This window comes from Hibiscus syriacus, unplaced genomic scaffold (assembly GCF_006381635.1).
Source record: "Hibiscus syriacus cultivar Baekdansim isolate YM2019G1 unplaced genomic scaffold, ASM638163v2 tig00110330_pilon, whole genome shotgun sequence".
Classification (NCBI taxonomy): domain Eukaryota; kingdom Viridiplantae; phylum Streptophyta; class Magnoliopsida; order Malvales; family Malvaceae; genus Hibiscus; species Hibiscus syriacus.
In genome coordinates, this window is record NW_024062686.1 from 624,169 (window position 1) to 643,864 (window position 19,696).

The 19,696-nt window shown below is 35.0% G+C and overlaps 2 protein-coding genes across 3 annotated transcripts; both read left to right on the forward strand.

Moving 5' to 3' along the window:
- The first annotated feature begins 6,108 nt into the window (after nt 1-6,108).
- LOC120119013 (transcription repressor OFP7-like) lies at nt 6,109-7,161 on the forward strand. The gene has a single exon (XM_039138928.1). It carries the CDS (start codon nt 6,112-6,114, stop codon nt 7,159-7,161), a length of 1,050 nt encoding a protein of 349 aa, XP_038994859.1. The 5' UTR covers nt 6,109-6,111.
- An 8,064-nt stretch (nt 7,162-15,225) lies between these two features.
- Nucleotides 15,226-18,853, forward strand: LOC120119029 (probable protein phosphatase 2C 55). Of its 2 annotated transcripts, none has more exons than XM_039138943.1 (5): nt 15,226-15,560; nt 16,453-16,809; nt 16,958-17,282; nt 17,853-18,002; nt 18,427-18,853. In XM_039138943.1, exons 2-5 carry the CDS (start codon nt 16,457-16,459, stop codon nt 18,721-18,723), a joined length of 1,125 nt encoding a protein of 374 aa, XP_038994874.1. In that variant the 5' UTR covers nt 15,226-15,560; nt 16,453-16,456; the 3' UTR covers nt 18,724-18,853. The 2 variants fall into 2 exon arrangements, with proteins under 2 accessions (XP_038994874.1, XP_038994873.1); XM_039138942.1 differs by having other exon boundaries at nt 15,228-15,560; nt 16,448-16,809; nt 18,427-18,851.
- The last annotated feature ends 843 nt before the right edge of the window (nt 18,854-19,696 follow it).

Consider the following 19,696-nt stretch of genomic DNA (forward strand, 5'->3'; position numbering starts at 1 on the left):
TCAAGTAATATATTTAATGAATATAAAAACTATACAAGTATTCAAGGTTTTATTTTTCCACCCTTTCTTCTTCCTGCTTTTGGTTCAAAAGAAATGAAAGAAATCTGGAAATGAAAGGATCATGAAAATCCAACTTTCAGATACGAACTTTGTCCTGACTTGGTTGGCATGGCCTTCTTAAAGAATAGAATACGATAGCATGCACCTATATGTATACAGCTCTATACATATTTTCGTGAAAGCATAGGCAGATCATCATTATTACAATATTCCCAAATGTTTAGGTTGTATTCAAGCAGGATGAACGAAAACAAACCGACAGGGATGCAGGCAGCAGTAAAATCAGTAGGCCCTCCAGAAATTATTTGAAAGAATAATCCTAAATCGTTCACATCGTACGACCTCGCGGCCTGCAAATCGCGTGTTAAACCCTCGCATCCTCCAATACGTGAGATACATCCGACGTGGGCGCACTTTCTCGGTAAGCCAATAAAACAATTGAATAAAATGACCTCGCGCATTACGAAGCGCGAGGTAGCCTTTATGATCCAAAATATCGCGAGATTTATGAGAACCTCGCGACCTGCAAAGCGCGAGAACAATAGATTCCCTACCCTCCCTTTAGTATCCATAGCCTTGTTCAGATGCTATTTCCAGGTGAGAAACTGATATTTTTTTAATTTTTAATTATAAATGCGTAGTGTTGCAATTTATCTTTAAGGAAACTGTAATATCAACATATATAAGATATTTTAAGCGGGGTAAAAATGACATTGAAAATGGTTAGAAACATGGTATTGTGAAGGAAGAAGAAAAATGGTTTGATAGACATATTGAAGTGTTATTTCTTGCTTGTAAATATGAGTAATATGTGTTGTTAATTAAAAAAGAAATAATACAAAAAGCCCATTTAATTCATACGTGGGCTTGGGCGATTTGGACATTTGTTCTTCGTGTGTCCGGGATTCTTACATATAGAGCATAATTTCAGTTGTTCGGTTCTTTCTTAATGTTCGACCAAATCCTCGTCACAAAAAAACCGAGTTGACCGTGGATGACCGATTTTTTTTCTTCGTAGTGCATAATCTAGCCGTAATGTAGGTTATTCATCAGCTTCATCCGGTTCCCATTCATTTCCAATGGTAGGGAACTCGTATTCATAAACCTTGAATATAATTTCAAGTAAGTAAATCCGATCAACGAATCTTATGTAGGGTATCTGAACAGAAGAAGTAGTAGCAATGGCGTGCGCACACGAGTATTTGAAAGTTTGGAAGAATTTGCACTCGCATATTTTTTCTCGTAAATTAACCACGTATGGGTTGTGTTGTATGCCTTCTAATGGCCTCACAAATTCTGATACACAAAATAATGACATTTCACGAAAGAAGCATATGACACTCATCGCGTTGGAATGGTGCTAGAATGTTTGCAATTTTCTGAGGAGGTTTGGGTGGATTTGATGGACACCTATCATCCAGTCAGCTGCTTGCCTTCCCAAGGTTGTGAAAAAGGTTGCCATCCAATAATATGTTGCTTTGACAACAGACATGATAGACAAATGAAGCACTCCTTTTAGTGATGAATTTATTGCCTCAGTCAAGTTCGTTGTCATGTGACCATACCGTCTACCCCAATCAAATGATCAAAGCCATTTCTCCTTTGGGATTCTAGAAAAAGGTAGTTGAATCCCTCAGAATTCATGTTTCTCAGCTCATGCATCAGGTCCTCAAACTCACTTACGCACTGTGTGTAACCTATCAATAAAAAGTGGAACAATTAATTTGAAATAATTTTTGTAAAGATATGGTAAACCAAAAAGGATGAAATACATACCCATTCAAAGCACCATTGGACGCTCATATTGACTCTTGAACTTCTGTAAATAGTTTGGGGCAATATGTCGTAAACAATACCGGTGATAAATATTAGGGGGTTGGCAAAACGTGCCCATATGTTAGAGTGCATATTTGATACCAACACCTCTGTCAGAAATAAAACAAATCCCATCATCTATATTCTACATCACATGTGATAGAACATATGTTCGTAAGTTCGTAAGGAAGAATTCCCAACAGTCGATATATTCCTTTTCGACAATTGCGAAGACGTTGGGAATAATTTTCCTATTGTCGTATTGTGTAAACGTCAATAACATCATTTGAGTGTATCGACCATATAACTAAGTGTCGTCGATTTGAACAACCAGCTTGCAGTGTCGGAATGCATTAATGTATTGCGAAAAAGTCCAAAAGAGCCGGTAGAATTGATATAGACCTTGTACATGATCATTTTCGTACGCTGTGACTATTTCCATTTTCACAACTGTTCTTGAAATGTGTTTCTGTATCGGTTTAAGCCATGTCCGTAATTCATTGTATGATTTCTCCCATTGGCCGAACAATTTTTGTTGGGGCCGATACCTTGCATATCATGCTTTGTTGTAGACAACTGTGTACTCGTATAACGATGTAACTGAAGCAATACAGGTCACAACGTACCATAACACGTGAATTTGATTTGAGCAGCGGAATGAAGGCTTCAGAAAGCATGTTCACATCCAAAAAATACAGGTCGCAATAGTTAAATTATCGAAAGACGCACTCGGTAGGATGCCACTCGACTATCTCAAAACACATCAGCGGGACTGACACGATGTACGCGGGTGCATTAGTCACCCGAATCTCATGCGGTATACAGTCGACAATAGAAACATCACAGTAAGGCATCCAAAAGAACTATAAAATTAAAATTACATAACTTTATTAGCTAAAAACTCAAATAAATTAAATTATTATAAAATTATAAGATAAAAGTCGAAGGAAAATATTTTATTACCTGATGTCCAAACTTATCGATCAAAATTCTGAAGTCTCGTTGGTGTGTTGGTAAGTGGGCGTGAGAGGTTTCATCAGTCCACCTATCATTAATACAATATAATTGTATTATTTGTTAATAATATTATAAAAAATAGATAAAAATTATTTTTTTACCTCTTAAGGATAAGTCATAAAAATGACATTTGAATTAAGGCCCATGACTGCAACAACAATAAACACTCTCCAATGAAATTTTTCATCGGATCTATGACTCTACAAAGTTGCCGGAATAAAAATGTCAAAACTACTGATCCTCAACTTATATTTCTTGAATCACTCAAATTTTGCAAATGATTCAACCACATCAATGCATCTTATTTCGGGATTTGTCTGACATTAAAATCTCCTCAAAAACTCGTAGTATATGAACATGAGCAAATCGCTTCAAAAATTAATAAAAGAATATAACTACTTAATTTCTAAATAAATAAATTGAAATATTAATAAATATTTATAGATAAAAATATTTATATTTACCTCGTTCACTTCATGCTCCGCATTCTGGGTAGGTTCGTAAAATTTTCATTCAAAAATTTAATTTTTATTTTTCCACCATCGTGTGCATCATCAGGCGGATCAATTCTGAGCAATACTTCACATACGTTTCTAGGGGCACCGCCAACATCAGTAATAACTACTCCATTAATAGGCAGTCTCAGATGAAATGCAATATCTTGCAGGGTAATAATTACCTCCCCAAACGGTACATGAAACATGTGCATCTCCGGTCTCCATATTTCCACCAACGCATTTATAAGTAGAGGATACAACTTCACTTAGTTATCAGTTATACGACTGATATATCTGAAACCCGCTAAATGTAAATAGTTAATAATATTCACATCGGACGATGTCACACGATTTATATGACACTCTAATACATGTCCATATCCCTACAAAATATAAATATAAAAAAGTATTTAAATACTAAAACAAATAAACTAAATCAATAAATAAATAGTAAAAATAAAAAATAATATTAATTAATTTATCTCATCATTTCGCCTCTAATAATCGAATACGTGACTTCGATCATGTCTTAATAGACTCGTCGCCATGATATGAAATATTTGAATCTTTGAATATATGAAAGAATGGGTGTGGTGATGAATAGGAGTGGGGGGCCCTATTTATAGCCCTTCTCGCACTTAGAAGAGCGCGCTTTTAAATGCAACTTGCGTCCTACAAGACACAAGTTACGTTGAAAACATGCGAAATTTATTCCGTTCGTAGTACCTCGTGGTTTGTAAGACACGAGATTACTTTGTCTTTTAAATATCAAAATATATTATAATTATAATATTATTAATTATATTTAATATTTTACACATATAATTTTTCATTATTTCAAAATTTTCAAAATATATTATAATTATTTTTTATAAAATATCTATTTTAATTACTATATTTATACATTATTATATTTTAATTATTTATTATATTTAATTATTAGTATTATATTTATTTATTATATTTTTTAATTTATATGTTTCAAATTAGGTTGTTATAAGGAATTCGAAAGAACCTCGCTCTTTGCAGGCCGTGAGTTCTCTCATAAATCTCGCGATATTTTAGATCATAAAGGCTACCTCACGCTTCGCAATACAAGATGTCATTTTATCCAATTGTTTTATTGGTTTACCTGGAAAGTACGTCCATGTCGGATGTATCTCGCGTGTTGAAGGGTGCGAGGATTTAACACGAGGTTTGCAGGCCGCAAGATTTTTAATGTGAATGATTTGGGGGTTATTCTTTCAAATAATTTCTCGAGTGTCCTATTTCTTTAAATAATTATTTATTTGAGGTTTTTAATATAAAAAATGCCCCATTATCCAACATGTTTTCAGGGTTGTAAACATGCAAATCGTAATTAGGGATGGCAAAAAAATCTGAATCCGACGGGGAAATTCGAAAATCGAATTAAACAGGGACGGGGAAAAACCGTTTATGCTAAACGGGGACGAGGACGGGGAAAAACTATTTATGTTAAATGGGAACGGGGACGGGGACATGTTTAATAATCCCCGCCCCGATTACTCGATTACCCGGTCCCATACCTAGTCCGATACCCGACCCGATAAATATTAAAAATAATTATTATATATATATATATATATAATATTAATAAATTTAATTTAGATTAAAAAATATATATAATATTTATATATTTAATTTAAATATATATATATCTGGCCCGATACCCGACCCGATATCCGTTTAAATAACAGTTTATGCTAAACGGGGATACCCGTTTCCCCGCGATTTTACCCGATTACCCGATGGGGATCTCCGTTTAAATCCCCACGATTTTTTAAACGAGGACGGGTACGAATTTTTTAAACGAAAACGGAGACGGGGACCAATATTCGGCCCGAGTTGCCTTCCCTAATCGTAATGCTATATAACTAAGGACGACGATGTGCTATAAAGTGTGAACTTTGATTATTCCTTTTTCAGAAGGGTAGGCCATGGATGAACACTTCTTTTTATGAGGGAATAAAAATGACTAATTGACGACTCCTACCATTTCGAGTCATCCCCATGATTGCTATTGATTAGGTTAGGCATCCCCAATATCGATAAGTGATGATCCTTCATCGACTGGCTTCCTTGCTTTGTTATTGTACCATCTCCATCGCCATTATTACTGTCGATGTGTTTCTTCGTGCTCTACCCTTTTTTCCCTGCCATTAAAAGCTGAACTTACCTGCTAAATGAATAGTTTTCTTCTACAAACGTTTAACGTACATTATTCCAATGGTAGAAATCATTGCTGCTCACTCAATTCTTAATCGGTCAATGATTCAAAAATTATCAACATGTTTACAATTTTTTCTCATATAGCAAACATCAATTTTGGCTGATGATTGGTTAATCTCCTACATATAATTATACGCTTGAACCCCTTTCTCTGTTGTTAACTTGTTATCAAATCAAGTAGGCCCGCTCTTTCCTAGACAAGGTGGAAAAGTAGTCAAAACAAGTGATTCCTAATAAACTCACTGAGTCACTGTACTTTTTTACATGTTTTCCTACAGCAAATAAACTGTAGTGCTCCGAGTTCATTTATTCCTTTTCCTGCAGTAGCTGACAACGAAAAAAAATCGACAAGGGAAGCCACGTGATGTCTTCATTCCTACCTCTGTATATATAACTCTACTTTTATCAGACAATTCATGCATATTGATATCGCTCCAAGACAAGCCTAAACAGTAAGAACAAATCTACAAACATGAAAATGGCGAAACGCTTCAAGCTTAAGCTATCACGAGTCTTCACTTCGTTCAAATCTTACCGTTCAAAAGACCCTTTTAATCTCCCATTAAATCATTATCCTTCATTCTTCAGACTTTCTTCAGTTAAACGAAACCTTATCACACGCCACCTACCTCCACAACCGACGTCGTCAAAGCTGCCTCATTACTCTTCCCTAAAACGACACGTTTCCTGTGCGTTTTCGTTCATCGGCTGCTGCCTCGGGTCAAGATCGTCTGCAAAGTTTTCGTCTGAAACTGACCGCGGAGGATCATCGCCGCCGTCGACATTGGAGTTCCACTGGGATAAAGAAGACAGATGGCATGTTATTGCTAAAGTTTACGGCGATGATGAAACCCCTCGTCGCAAAATCTACAATAGCTCTGAAAAAGATGACGGTTTATTTCCACCTCCACCGCCTCCCAACACGGAGAAGAAAAAACGACGATACAGAAGGAAGAAAACGACGCCAAAAATCCGGATAAGCACATCGTCGGCCGAGAGCGGATTGTTTAGCAGCGAAAGCTTGGAAGACAATGAAATTAACGACGAAGAAACGGAAACCCTAGTCTCTTCTTCGAGCAGCTTCTCCACCGATTCCTCCTCAGAGATGTTCATTGCCAACTTACAAGCCATACTCGAAACAAAGCCTACGAGGCAAAAGAAGAAGAAATCCAAGAAGGTAAAGAAGGCAAAAAGGTACGCTTCAGAGAGCGAATCGCCAGCGCGGTTGTCGAGCTTTTTGCAACGGATGATACCGTGCACGGTGGAAGGTAAAGTGAGAGAGAGTTTCGCCGTGGTGAAGAAATCGTTTGATCCGTACAAGGATTTTAAGAGGTCGATGGTGGATATAATATTAGAGAAGCAAGTGTTTGAAGAAAAAGATTTAGAACAGCTCTTGCATTGTTTCTTGTCTTTGAATTCTAGGCATCATCATGGGGTCATTGTTCAGGCTTTTTCTGAGATTTGGGAGGCTTTGTTTTCTCGAAGATCTACTGGTTTTCGAGTTTCTTTTGCTTTTGATTAATGACCCTTAATTTCTTTGTCCCTAATATTAATGCAAAATATATTAATCTGTTGAAAGATTTATCAATTCTTTTTATGAAATTGGGAATATCATATGCAATAATATAAAGTAATATTATACCAACAAATCGTAAGCTATGTTCCATAATTTAATAGTCAAAATATTTTATTTGGTTGGAGGGCGTTCCATAATCTACTTCCTACACTCAATTCCAAAAATAAATGACACGCAAATAGCCAAATCTTTTAACTTCCAGTAAAGAATAATTTCAAGCAAGCAAAACTGAAGAGATTACACGGTATCAGAGATTCTTTACCAACTTAGAGAAACCGACTAAGATAAGCACTTCTTCCCATGAAACTAGTCAAGAAAATTAATTACTTTTTTTTATCTCTTGGTTGTTGCACTGCTGATTGCTATTGTGGGTCTGTGTCATTGTTATGGAAGCTCCGGTGCCGGTTGGTCCCCGGAGTTCCCACTTTCCTTAACATTTCCATCTAATTTATTTCTCTATTTTTGGAGAGTTTGCAAGGATTAGGTTATAGTTATAGACCAGTAGATTAGGTTTGGTTCATGCATGCACTGCAGATAAATGAGTCATATATTTGTTTATGGCCTAATAAGAGTGCAAGTTGTCGACCTTTTAGTACATGATTATAGGTCATTTTCAGCAAAACTCAACCTTGCAATAACTTGATTTCCCCCCTAAATCTCCGTCGGTCCGTCCAGGCATCGCGGTTCGAAGATTGGAATTAGGCAGATGGGTATAATTTCGTAGGTTTATACTGCACTCGCTTTAATTGAGGTGGGAATGTGTATAAGTTTAGTAAATAGTGGATGAGTGTAGATTTAAAAAGTCATACATGTAGTGGGTAGTACGTAGGTGATAGGTTTAAGACCTTTCCTGCCCTATATCCACCCGCCTCGTATCCACTCGCTCCACATTCGCTCGTCCACTAATTACAATATATATAAATTTTAGACCAATATGAATTGGGTTAATTACCTATTCATATATGAAGTATATCAAATTCTCAGTTTCATACGTAATGTTTTAGAATTCTTAATTTCATACATGGTGTTTTCTGCCATCATTTCCGCCACGGAAAGTGACATGAAATCCTGTGACCACTAACAAAATGACATGTGGCACTTTATAAAAATATTTTTTAATTTTTTATTTTAAGAAAACAAAACTCATTTCCTCCATATTTTGACAAAAACGTAAAACACATACTTGTCTAAGTGTTATACTTTTTATTTTAACGACTTACACTGGTGTAAATATGTGTTATATGTTTTTGTCAAAATAAAGGGAAATGAGTTTTATTTTTAAAAAATTTGATATATATATATATATATATATTAAAATGTCATGTGTCATTTTATCAGTGCTAACAGGGTTCCACATGGGCAGGTGTGGATTTGAGAATGCACCAGCATGGGCTGACGTAAATTTAAAAATTTACTCGTCGTGGGTAGGTCGTTGATACGAAAATATTAGGTAGATATGGGGATGGGGGATGAGATATCCATTCTCGTTCCACCTGTTTGTCATCCCTAATTGGAACCTTCAATGTATTTATAAGAGCCCAAATGGACAGACAAAATGGAGATAAACTTAATTTTTTTAATTTTTATATGTTTTAGATAATTTTTTTATATATTTTTATTGATAATATTTTTTTATATTTAAAATTTTATAAATTTAATATTACTTAAAATTTTACAAGTTTATCACCTCTAACGTTAATTTTTGTTTCCTTCCTATATAAGAGGGTCATAGGGTCTTATGTATGTGGTTATTAAACATATATATAGGGTAAAGTATATAAAATATAGGGTAAAGTATATAAATAGTCCTCAAATTTTTAGTTCATCTTTAGTAAGGTCTCTAACGTTAACTCTCATTAGTTGTATCTGACGTAACACTTAACTCTCGTTAAAACCCCCTTCTCCTCCAGCGTGGACGGTCATAAATTTAAAAATTTACTCGTCGTAGGTGGTGGGTAGGTGTACGAATGGCAGAACGAACCGAACCCGACGGGGAAACCCGAAACCCGGCTAAATTCGAGTTGGGTTTGAATAATATCGGGTCGGGTCGAGTATCGGGGTAAAATTCAGAGATTTTTTCGGGTTCGGGTTCGGGGCAAGGTATCCCCGCCCCACCCCGATTATATATATATATATATATATATATAATATTTTATATTAATTATTAAAGTAAAATTTGGTTGATTTATTGATAAATTTCTCAATGTAGGGAGCTACCAAAAAAAAGTGACAAAAGTGGCACGACGATTTTGGATGACTTTATTTGACTTAATATTACATATGCATCTTTGTTGTATGATTTGAATATCAGAACAAGTTTGTATTTAATTGTGTATGTGTTTTATTTTGGAGTTTAGACAATTATTTAGAATTGGGTTTGAATTTGTGACTATAGTTTAAATTGTAAATCATGTAGACTAATTTTTCAGTTTTTTGTGATCGTTTTTTCTATTTTTTATGAAAACTACGGCTGCTAGGTTTTTCTCAGGATCAAGTCGGGTTCGGGTACAACATTTTGGGTCGAGTTCAAGGACGAGGCAAAAAAAATCTCCGATGGGGCGCCCCGATAAAAAACCCGACCGGGAATGGGGCGGGGACGGGGACGATGATTCATTTCAGGGACGGGGGGAGCAAAACCCGCCCCAAACCCGCCCTGTTGCCATTCCTAGGTAGGTGGTGGATACGAAAATATTAGGTGGATATGGAGATGGGGGAAAAGGTATCCACTCTCGTTCCACCTGTTTGCCATCCCTAATTGAAACCTTCAATGTATTTATAAGAGCCCAAATGGACAAACCAGATGGAGATAAACTTAAAAATTTTAAAACTTTATATGTTTTAGATAATTTTTTTATATATTTTTATTGATAATATTTTTTTACCTTTAAAATTTTATAAATTTAATATTGCTTAAAATTTTATAAGTTTGTCACCTCTAGTATTAATTTTTGTGTCCCTTCCTATATAAGAGGGTCATAAGGTCTTATGTTTGTGGTTGTTATATATATATAAGGTAAAGTATATAAATAGTCCTCAAATTTTTAGTTTATCGTTAGTAAGGTCTCTTACGTTAACTATCGTTAGTTTTATCTAACGTGACACTTAACTCTCGTTAAAAACCCTTTCTTCTCTTGTTTCACCTCCTCTTCCTCTCACACACATAAAAATAACTCTTGTTTACCCCACCTTCGGTCAGCGGTGACTCACACCGCCATCACCATTGTAACACCCCTATCTCATATACGTTCTCTTATACAAGCTAGAGATGTTACATCAATAGTATAAAACATATATTATTCAAAATCGGTAATTTTTTTTGTTTCGTTTAAAATCAGCCATTTTAATAAAATCACTATAATAATAAATCTCATTAGAAATGGTAATATAAAATTTATTTTTACGAAACTAAAATACTATTCATATCTAATTTATAAAATGCTGCTTACCATATTAATATTACTATAATTTAACAGTACTATTTTTTTATATCACAAACCATATTTAAAATTTCATATTAGAGCAGTTAAAATACTTATATTATACATGCCACTATCTAAACAAAATATCGAAACAGTTGTCCTTACTGATTCGGACGATAACCTAATTTTCCAAAGTAAATGCTGATATGCTCCCTAATCAACAACCTTTTCTTTTACTTTCCCTAAGTGTTAACCGATCACACGCTACGTATTTACTTAGTGAGACGTTAAGAAAAATTCAAATAAAACTAAACAATATACAAAATATCGTGTAAAAATTAAATATTGAAAACTCATCAAAATAATATTAAAACACATAAAATTCAACTATTCAAGAATAATTCACATGTAATCATATAAAAACAAATCAAATATCTAACAAAATTCTTGTAAATTTCTAATTTATATAATTTGTACTATTCATATTCAAACCATAGGTGCGCACGCTATATGCACTTTAAAAGTACCTCGTAGATCTAGTATTGTACTTGAAAGTGCCTCGTAGTATTGTACCGTAGGTGCCATATAAACGCATATATCATATAATCACTCCACCTCATGTCATTCCATTTGTACTTCACATTCTCAATTTATACACATTGGACATTTTATCATAATTTAATAACATTCACATGTAAATTCATTCGAACATATGAAAAAAATAAAATATTAGAAAACAATGTCTCGTGAAATTCATATCCAAAAGCATAGTGTAATGAAATTATATAAAAATATAATTTCTAGATATGTTTAAAAAAAATTTCTTTTAAATAACCGATGTCGACTCATCACAAGTCTTCTTCTATATATAAATATATTAAATAACTTAAATGCACTCACCTTTTTACCTCACTAGTAAATCTTAGTGTTGATTTTACTTTCACTCTGGTCCTTTGCTTTTCTCTTTTTGATCGGTTTGATTTGGTTACGATCATGATCTATCCGAGAATAAGTTATCCGACAAAAATAATTTCAAAATATATGCTAATATCTAACTAACATATTAAATCTGCATTCACCTAAAACCAAAACATAACAATTGCATATTCAATACAACTTCCTTTAACTAAAAATCCATTTCATTTCAACCTTCCAAAATAACATTTCTAGTCCTTAGAGTAATATGTCCTAACCTTAATTACTTAACTTTCCACAAAATATCATTTTGCCCCCAATTAAGCACTTATTACTCTCAACCCCTATATTTCGATAAACTTCCAATTTAATCCCTTGATGATCACTTCCTTTTAATTTAATCATAATTTTCATCATTCCTCCACTATCTCTAAATTAGTATCTCAACTTTTCACATTTGCAAAATAATCACTAATACTTTTTCCAAGACTTTCAAATTGATCCTCAAACCTTTACTAGTTTCCAAACTCACCGAATTTCATTGAATTCACATATCCCTTCATCCACCAAAATCACCAACTTCACATTTCAAGCATGAAACAATGAAATACTTGTACCAATTTGTAGATAAACTAGTGTAGAACATTTTCTTATTTCACATCTTAGTCTTAAAACTCAATAAAATGGATCAAAAATGAAAAAAAAATCGCTTACCTACGATGGAGGTTCGGCCAGCATCCGGAGAAGAAGAAAATTCAAGAGATTTCTTGAAAAATATCTTCCAATTCTTACTTTTAAAACCCATTAAAATTGAATTAGAAATTCATTTTGACCCAAAAGTCAAAATTACCATTAATGAATCCTAATATTTACTTCCATGCTATCATTTTATCTCCATTATAACAATATTAAATAAATATAAAAATCGTATTTATCAATGTCCTTCTTTGCCCTTCCAATTTTTTAAAATTTCAATTTAGTCACTAAATTATACTATTTCACTTTATGATGAAAATTCCACCGATTCACCTAAAATTCTACTAACTAAAAATATCCATATAATTTTTCTAACCATAAACTACTTCCCCTAAAATTTTTATAAGCTTTCGATTCGATCTGGTTATCCGAATATTATACTGAACTTTATTATTTAATAGACTTTTATACAAACTCCAACTCAAAAATCTAAAACCCACTAAAATATTATTTTTGGGCCGAACTACTCATTTACAGACAAAAAATATAATTTTTGAAAATTTATATTTTTAGTCCCTAAACTTTTATAACTTTACACTTTGATCCCCAAACTTTTGAATTTTACATTTTAGTTACTAGTCCAAAGTTTGGGATATTATAACCATCGTCGCCAGTGTCTACACCTCAACCCTCGATTCATACTCACCATCCACCGTTCGTCTCAAATCACGAGAAGATTGTTCAAATACTCATCCTCGAGCTCTGTTGTCAATTGTTGGTGACCGTCACCACCGGTACCAGTAAGAACGTCGTCCCATTCCGATCAAAATCCTGCTAGTCACTCACCGAGACTCACCCTGTTCGCCGTGGAAAGGGCCTTAAATCTCGTCATAAAGACAGGGGTGCCGATCGTATCTGTAGTCTGTAGAAATTGCAGGAAGGAGGAATCGTGCGCGCGGCTATTGCCGCACAGGCATTTGTGCTTGTGTACTAGTTGTGGGTCGACGGTTCATACTTGCCCCGTTTGTAAATCCACTAAAAATGCTAGTGTTCATGTTAACATGTCATAAACCAATAATAATAATAATAATAATATACCCACAAACAAAGCCAAGCAGAACAATTGAGTTTTCCAAAATTTTGTAATTAATTAGATTAATTCTTCTCTCTAAATTTATAGTTTGGTTTCAGATTTTTAATCCTTGGTATGTGTTATTGGCATATTCAGTGTTATTAAATTGAAGTCTCTATTTCAAATACTTTTGGAATTTGGGGGAAATTAGTTGATTTCTTCGGGGTAGGATTGTAATCAAGGGTTTTTTTTAAAGAGGTTTAGGGCCCTCTCTATGGTGAACGGAGGTGAGTCTCGACAAGTGGATAGCGGAGTTTTGGTTAGAATGGGATGACGCTCCTATTGGTACTGGTGGTGAGGTCATCGACGACTAATGACGGAGCATGGGGATGAGTGTTCAAACATTCTTCTCGCGATTTGGGATAAATGGCGGACAATAAGTATGAATCGAGGGTCGGGGTGTAGTTGGGAGGCGTTGTCGATGACGATGGTGATAGCGGTGTGAGTCACTGCTGACCGAAGGTGGGGTGAACGAGTTACTTTATGTGTGTGTGAGGAGGAGAAGAAGAAGAAGAAGAAGAAGAAGAAGGGGAGTTTAATGGGAGTTAAGTGTCACATCAGATAAAACTAACAGGAATTAACATCAGAGACCTTATTGAAAACGAACTAAAAGTTTAATGACTATATTACAAATTTCAAAAGTTAATTGACCAAAATGCAAGCGTCCTAAAAGTTCATGGACTATTTATATACTTTACCCATGTGTATCTATGTGTGTTGATAATGGAAAAAATTTCACATTAGGTAAAAATTATTTGGTGTGATTCGATTTGATTCATACGTATTTTTTAGACATGATCACCCAGATAAAAATTATTACAAGTTTTATACATATTATTTATAATCGATCGCTCAACAAAACGATATCTTATAATCGGGGGACTATTTATATATTTTACCATGAAAATATTAAGTCGTGGTTATTGTTGCATATTATTACACAATGCAATGGCCAATGTTCCTTTTTCTCATTTAAATAGAATTTTAAATGCCGTGTTTAGGCCAGGGTCCTCTTGCTTCCATTGTCGTAAAGCCCCAGGCTGATTTTGCAGTACAGAAAATCAACTTCGAAGCCCTTTTAAGGCGATGCTTTGATGTTGCACGGTGTGTTATAATAGCATCATAGTAAAAATTATCAGGGGGAAAAAAGCTCCCGTCATGGTGGATAATGAGACAACATTAATGTGGAGTTAACGACTTGTCGATTAAGCAATGGGGGCCTTCCATTCACCAGTATCAATTTTAATTTGAATTTTGTGCAGATGTACACACTATTTTCTGATGTTACAAAAGGGGGAAGAAGGAGCTTCTTCTCATCAATGGAGCTCTCGATTGTTGTTGAAACGGGCCACCATTAAAAACCCATTTTGGGGTTAATCGATTGAAACAAAACCCAATTCCCAGATTGGAACGAGCAAAATCATTAATGGGTGTTGGGGAGGAGCCATTAATGGGTCCCAAAGCTATGAAATGAAAAGGACAATTTCAAGATAGAATGATTTTGTAGAATATTTGATATTTTTACTTGGTAGGGTAAAATACACCACTGAACCATGTCCCTTCTTTCTGGGAAACAGAGAAGAGATAAGAACGGATAAGCTCTTCGTTCTGTGGTGATCTTTCATCTTAATTTTAGACCTTGTTCAATACTTGTCCATTCCATACCAATCAACCTTTCATTTTGTACCTCAAATGTTACTTATCCTCGTATTTTGTGTAGATTTTTCTAATAAATGATTTAAGATTGCCCCACTTGGCTTGGATATTTAAGGTGTTTAATCTTCAAAAAGGCAAAAAGAGCTTTCGATATGTCGCCTGTAAGCACCTATAATTTGAAGTATGAGGATTAGATCAAACTTTAAACCATAATTTGAGGATATACAGTGCAATTAAGCCTGTAAGTGTATCAAAAAAAAATCACAATCAAGGATATATAGTGCAATTAGAAAGTGAAACTAGCTGCAGAGAGAGGGGGGCAGAAGCCCAGCAGATATTCGAATCGGATCCGGGACATCTTTGGACCTCAATACAAAATGACTCAAAGCTTTCGGGTCTTTTCTCTTTACTTCTCTCTCTCTCGATAGTTTGTTTACACTTACGATTTTTCTGGTTCGATAATAGCTTTAGCCAAGGTTCAGGTATCAAAATACTACTAGATTAACCGCTACAAGCTACTTGAACAGGTTTCATTTAACGCCTTTTTGCGTTTTGCTTGATGGGGTGTTGTGAAAAGTTCCAATTTTTGTGAATTATATTCCTCTCATTGAGATTCTTACAATTACCTATATTTCGTTTCCATTAAAACTATCCTAAGTTCATCTACTTTTTGCCTGTAGTTTTCCTGAAAGTTTTAGCTTTGAAATGGGATTATTAAAACTGTTATATTTTGTTGAAAATGAGTAATATATTTCTTTTATTTATTAGGGACCGTATATTCAAATATAATTACTGGGTATAGAAGTCAAAATCCTTCAGTTTGTTGTCCAGAAAAGGAGAAATTCTACTTCTAATTTGCTTCTTCTTTGCAATTTGAGGTAGTCTTGAGCTATGTAACTAGTTTAGGTGAGTTGAACCTTTTCCATTCTTTCTCATTTTTGTTGTTAAATTTTGAGCGCGTTTTGACGCATCTTAGTCATCATCTACTCACCTAGAAAACAAGGCTTTGGAATATGTTTTATATCACAACTTCGTGTGCTATTTTTGTGTTGAAAGAAATATGCTTCATTGGAGTAGAAGTGTAGAACTAGTTCAAATTGTATATGTGTTATAAGCGTGTAAATGTATAACCTTTTATATCCGGTTCAAGGTTCCACATTTTCTCTGATTGGGATTGAACTAAGGGAACTTGATATAAGGAGTTCAAATGTGTGGTGTAGCTTTCTAAGCTCAACCTGTAATATATACTGGTTTTTGAAGGACAATTGCAGAAATATGCTTTCGTTTGTGTAATTCAACTAGCCCACCACTTAGAAATTTTTGCTAAAGGATTCAGGGTTGACTTGGTCCTTTTTTCTTATTCGAGTAATTTGTTATCCAATAATAGGTTTATTCTAATCCAGCTCTGTAACAGGGCAGAAACATGGCCGTGTCTGGTTCCAAGGCTGTTTTTGGAGATGTTTATGTGGATGAATTATTGGCAAGCTGCTGGAACGGCTTCGGCTTTCTGAAACCTAAAGGGGTTTATTTTGCTGATCGGAGCCATACCAGTTGCCGAAAAGCTTGTATGCTTTTGAGACAGCAGGAACAATCCCATTTTGCTTGTGGATACTATATTTCTGCAACAACGTCGAGAAACTCCAAATGTAATCCTCCTTTTGGTCCAAGGATTAAAAGTATCCACGCCTCATCTTTGTCATCCTCTGCTAGGGCTGTTCATGATGTGTCGTTTGATGGCAGTTATAGTGGTGAGCAGACTACAAATTTGCCTGAACAGTATGTCTTCTCATCTTCTCTTTATTTAATCTTTTTCCTTTTTTCTTCCTTTGAAAATTATCTTTAAGTAATGGCCAGCTATATGCTGTAAACATTTTTGACACTTTTACTAAATCTCGACAATTTGGTTCTTTGGTGTCGGTTTCAGAGCTATTCCAGGTGAGAAAACCTTGACGCTTGTTTCTGGGTCATGTTATCTCCCGCATCCTGCTAAGGTAGAAAAGGGAGGAGAGGATGCTCACTTCATTTGTGCTGATGAACAAGCCATAGGTGTAGCTGATGGTGTAGGTGGCTGGGCAGAAGTTGGCGTTGATGCTGGAGAATTTGCTCGTGAACTTATGTCTAATACAGTTACTGCAATTCAAGATGAACCCAAGGGTTTTATTGACCCTGCCAGAGTATTAGAAAAGGCCCATTCAAGCACAAAATCACAAGGATCCTCAACAGCATGCATCATTGCCCTTAAAGAGGAGGTTATTATTCACTTTCAAAGACTAGTCTTTTATCATTTTTTTCGATGTTAATAAGCATGAGAGAAGATGGGATTTAGAGGAATTTTCTTTGACATATCTTGATGAAGGCTAGGTCTCAATTTCATCACAGGAACTAAGTTCTTGCCTTTTATTGATTTTTTTGGATAGCTCAAAAGTTTGGGTCCCCCGAATAGAGTAATTTTGCTTTATTTTGAATGTGAACGATTTGGTGTTTTGAACTTTGTACGTCTATTTTCTACACACAAGCTTTTAAATTTTGGTCTTGGTATAGTTGTATGATGCATGATTTCTTTGTTTCGTATACTTGAAATTCTTGCCACAACATTGATTTTCTCTGAACTTAGCAGGGAAGCCTTAGGGGCATCAACTGCCATCATTTCATTCAATTTCTTCCTACGGAATTGACTTTATTTTTAATCGTCTTAAAAATATATCGACCTTAATTGTAATTGCATTTTGGAATAACTAGTGTAGCGGAGTCTATAAAGGACAAATTTTTTGCAAGTAGATTATGTCCATGTGGTTTTATATACTTACTTTTCTTGACAGGGAATACATGCAATAAATCTGGGGGACAGTGGTTTCATAGTGGTTAGGGACGGTTCAACTGTCTTCCATTCCCCAGTGCAGCAACATGGTTTCAATTTTACTTATCAGTTGGATAGTGGTAATAATGGTGATCTACCAAGCTCTGGTCAGGTTAGTTGATGGCTCGTTACTCCACCTGAATACAAGGGCTTTGGTGTTATTTCTTTCGTTTTTGACCGTCTGTAAGGCAATATCTTTGAATGGGATAGAAAATCCTGGCAATCTCTTGGATATTTTTAGCACCCTGTTTGTTTAATGCCTTAATATTGGAGTTATGAAAATCATACTGATGAGCATTGAAATTGACCATTGGACCTCATCTGGCTGCATTTCTTAACTGGCTCGGTGCGCATCATTACAACACAAAAACATGTTTATATTGTCTCTTATTTGTTCGAGACTTTGAAACTTCTTAAGAAGCCATACAGTTTTTCTTTTCTTTTCTGACCATAAAATCAGTATGTAGCTCTTAAACCTATTTCCCCAATCACAACTCTGAAAAACCTAACTATCAGTTTGGAATAAATATGCCCAGGTTTTCAGAATTCCTGTTCTGCCAGGTGATGTCCTTGTCGCTGGAACAGATGGGCTATTTGATAATCTGTACAACAATGAGGTTACTGCTGTCATTGTTCGTGCTTTAAAAGCTGGCTTGAGTCCCGAATCGACAGCTAAACAGATAGCAGCTTTGGCTCGCGAACGAGCGGTGGATAAGAACAGGCAGTCACCATTTGCCAAAGCTGCCCAAGATGCTGGGTTCCGCTATAACGGCGGCAAGCTTGATGACATCACTGTAGTTGTTTCCTATATTACTAGCCCTGCAAATGTGTGAGTCTCGTCGGAGCTGGTGAACCTGTCGAGACGTTGCATAGTTTAAAGAGTGGTTATCTGCGATGGTTTTTAGGCTTGGAGAGGTTCATTAGTTCTGTTACTTCTGGCCATTGAAAAAGAAATATTTATTATTGCTTTTCAGTATTCCTTTAGTTTACAAACTTTGATCTTTGCCTACCAAACTGCTAAGTTACTGAGGTTAAGAACTTAAGATCCATATTTGTGGACTTTGGTATCTTAAGCTATACTCGAGAAACAGAAAATATTACAGTTTTGACATTTTTTTTGTTTAACCACTAATATTCGATCTATTGATCGACTATTCCGGAATGAATTTTACAGAGGCTCATTATGGAGATGACTCACCTAACTCATTTTATTACATTTGTAAACATAAGTGTTCGAACTCTTAAACTTAATTAAAGGATTAGATGCGTCATCCACTAACTTATTTTTAATACCTTTAGGACTTCAATCATACACCACATTCATCCAATCTTAAACTGTATGCCAACCCCATCAAATAGCATAAATAAACAATAGGAACCCCCCCCCCCACACCTGTAGACTCACAATCATCCATATTGCCACTGAAAAGGAAAAGGGAAAGGGAAACAAAACTAAATGAATCAAAGGGTATTTTCCCCCCAAAGCAAAATCAACATATCCTCATGGATGCTCCCTATTGGAAGAACAAAGGAGGTTTTGTATGGTTACTTGCTAGGTAGAAGATTGAGGAATTAAGATTAAAGATCCACCTTTTATTAGAGTTGAAAATTCATATGTGAGTATTGTATCTATAAATATGTTTCTTGTAATAATTATTTTTAAATAAATTTAATAATTTCGAAACATTAATATTAATTTGTAGTGTGATTGTGTAAAGGCAAAGGTGCCTTTTTCTTTTTTAAGGGGAGTAATGGGAGACCATCTCTTCTCGTGAATGATATAAACCAGAATCTAAACATGTTCCA

Coding starts and splice junctions, on each gene's coding strand:
- LOC120119013 (XM_039138928.1), top strand. CDS start 6,112: ATGAAAATGGCGAAACGCTTCAAGCTTAAGCTATCACGAGTCTTCACT.
- LOC120119029 (XM_039138943.1), top strand. CDS start 16,457: ATGGCCGTGTCTGGTTCCAAGGCTGTTTTTGGAGATGTTTATGTGGAT. Junction 16,810..16,957: donor ACTACAAATTTGCCTGAACA/GTATGTCTTCTC, acceptor TGTCGGTTTCAG/AGCTATTCCAGGTGAGAAAA. Junction 18,003..18,426: donor ATCTACCAAGCTCTGGTCAG/GTTAGTTGATGG, acceptor AAATATGCCCAG/GTTTTCAGAATTCCTGTTCT.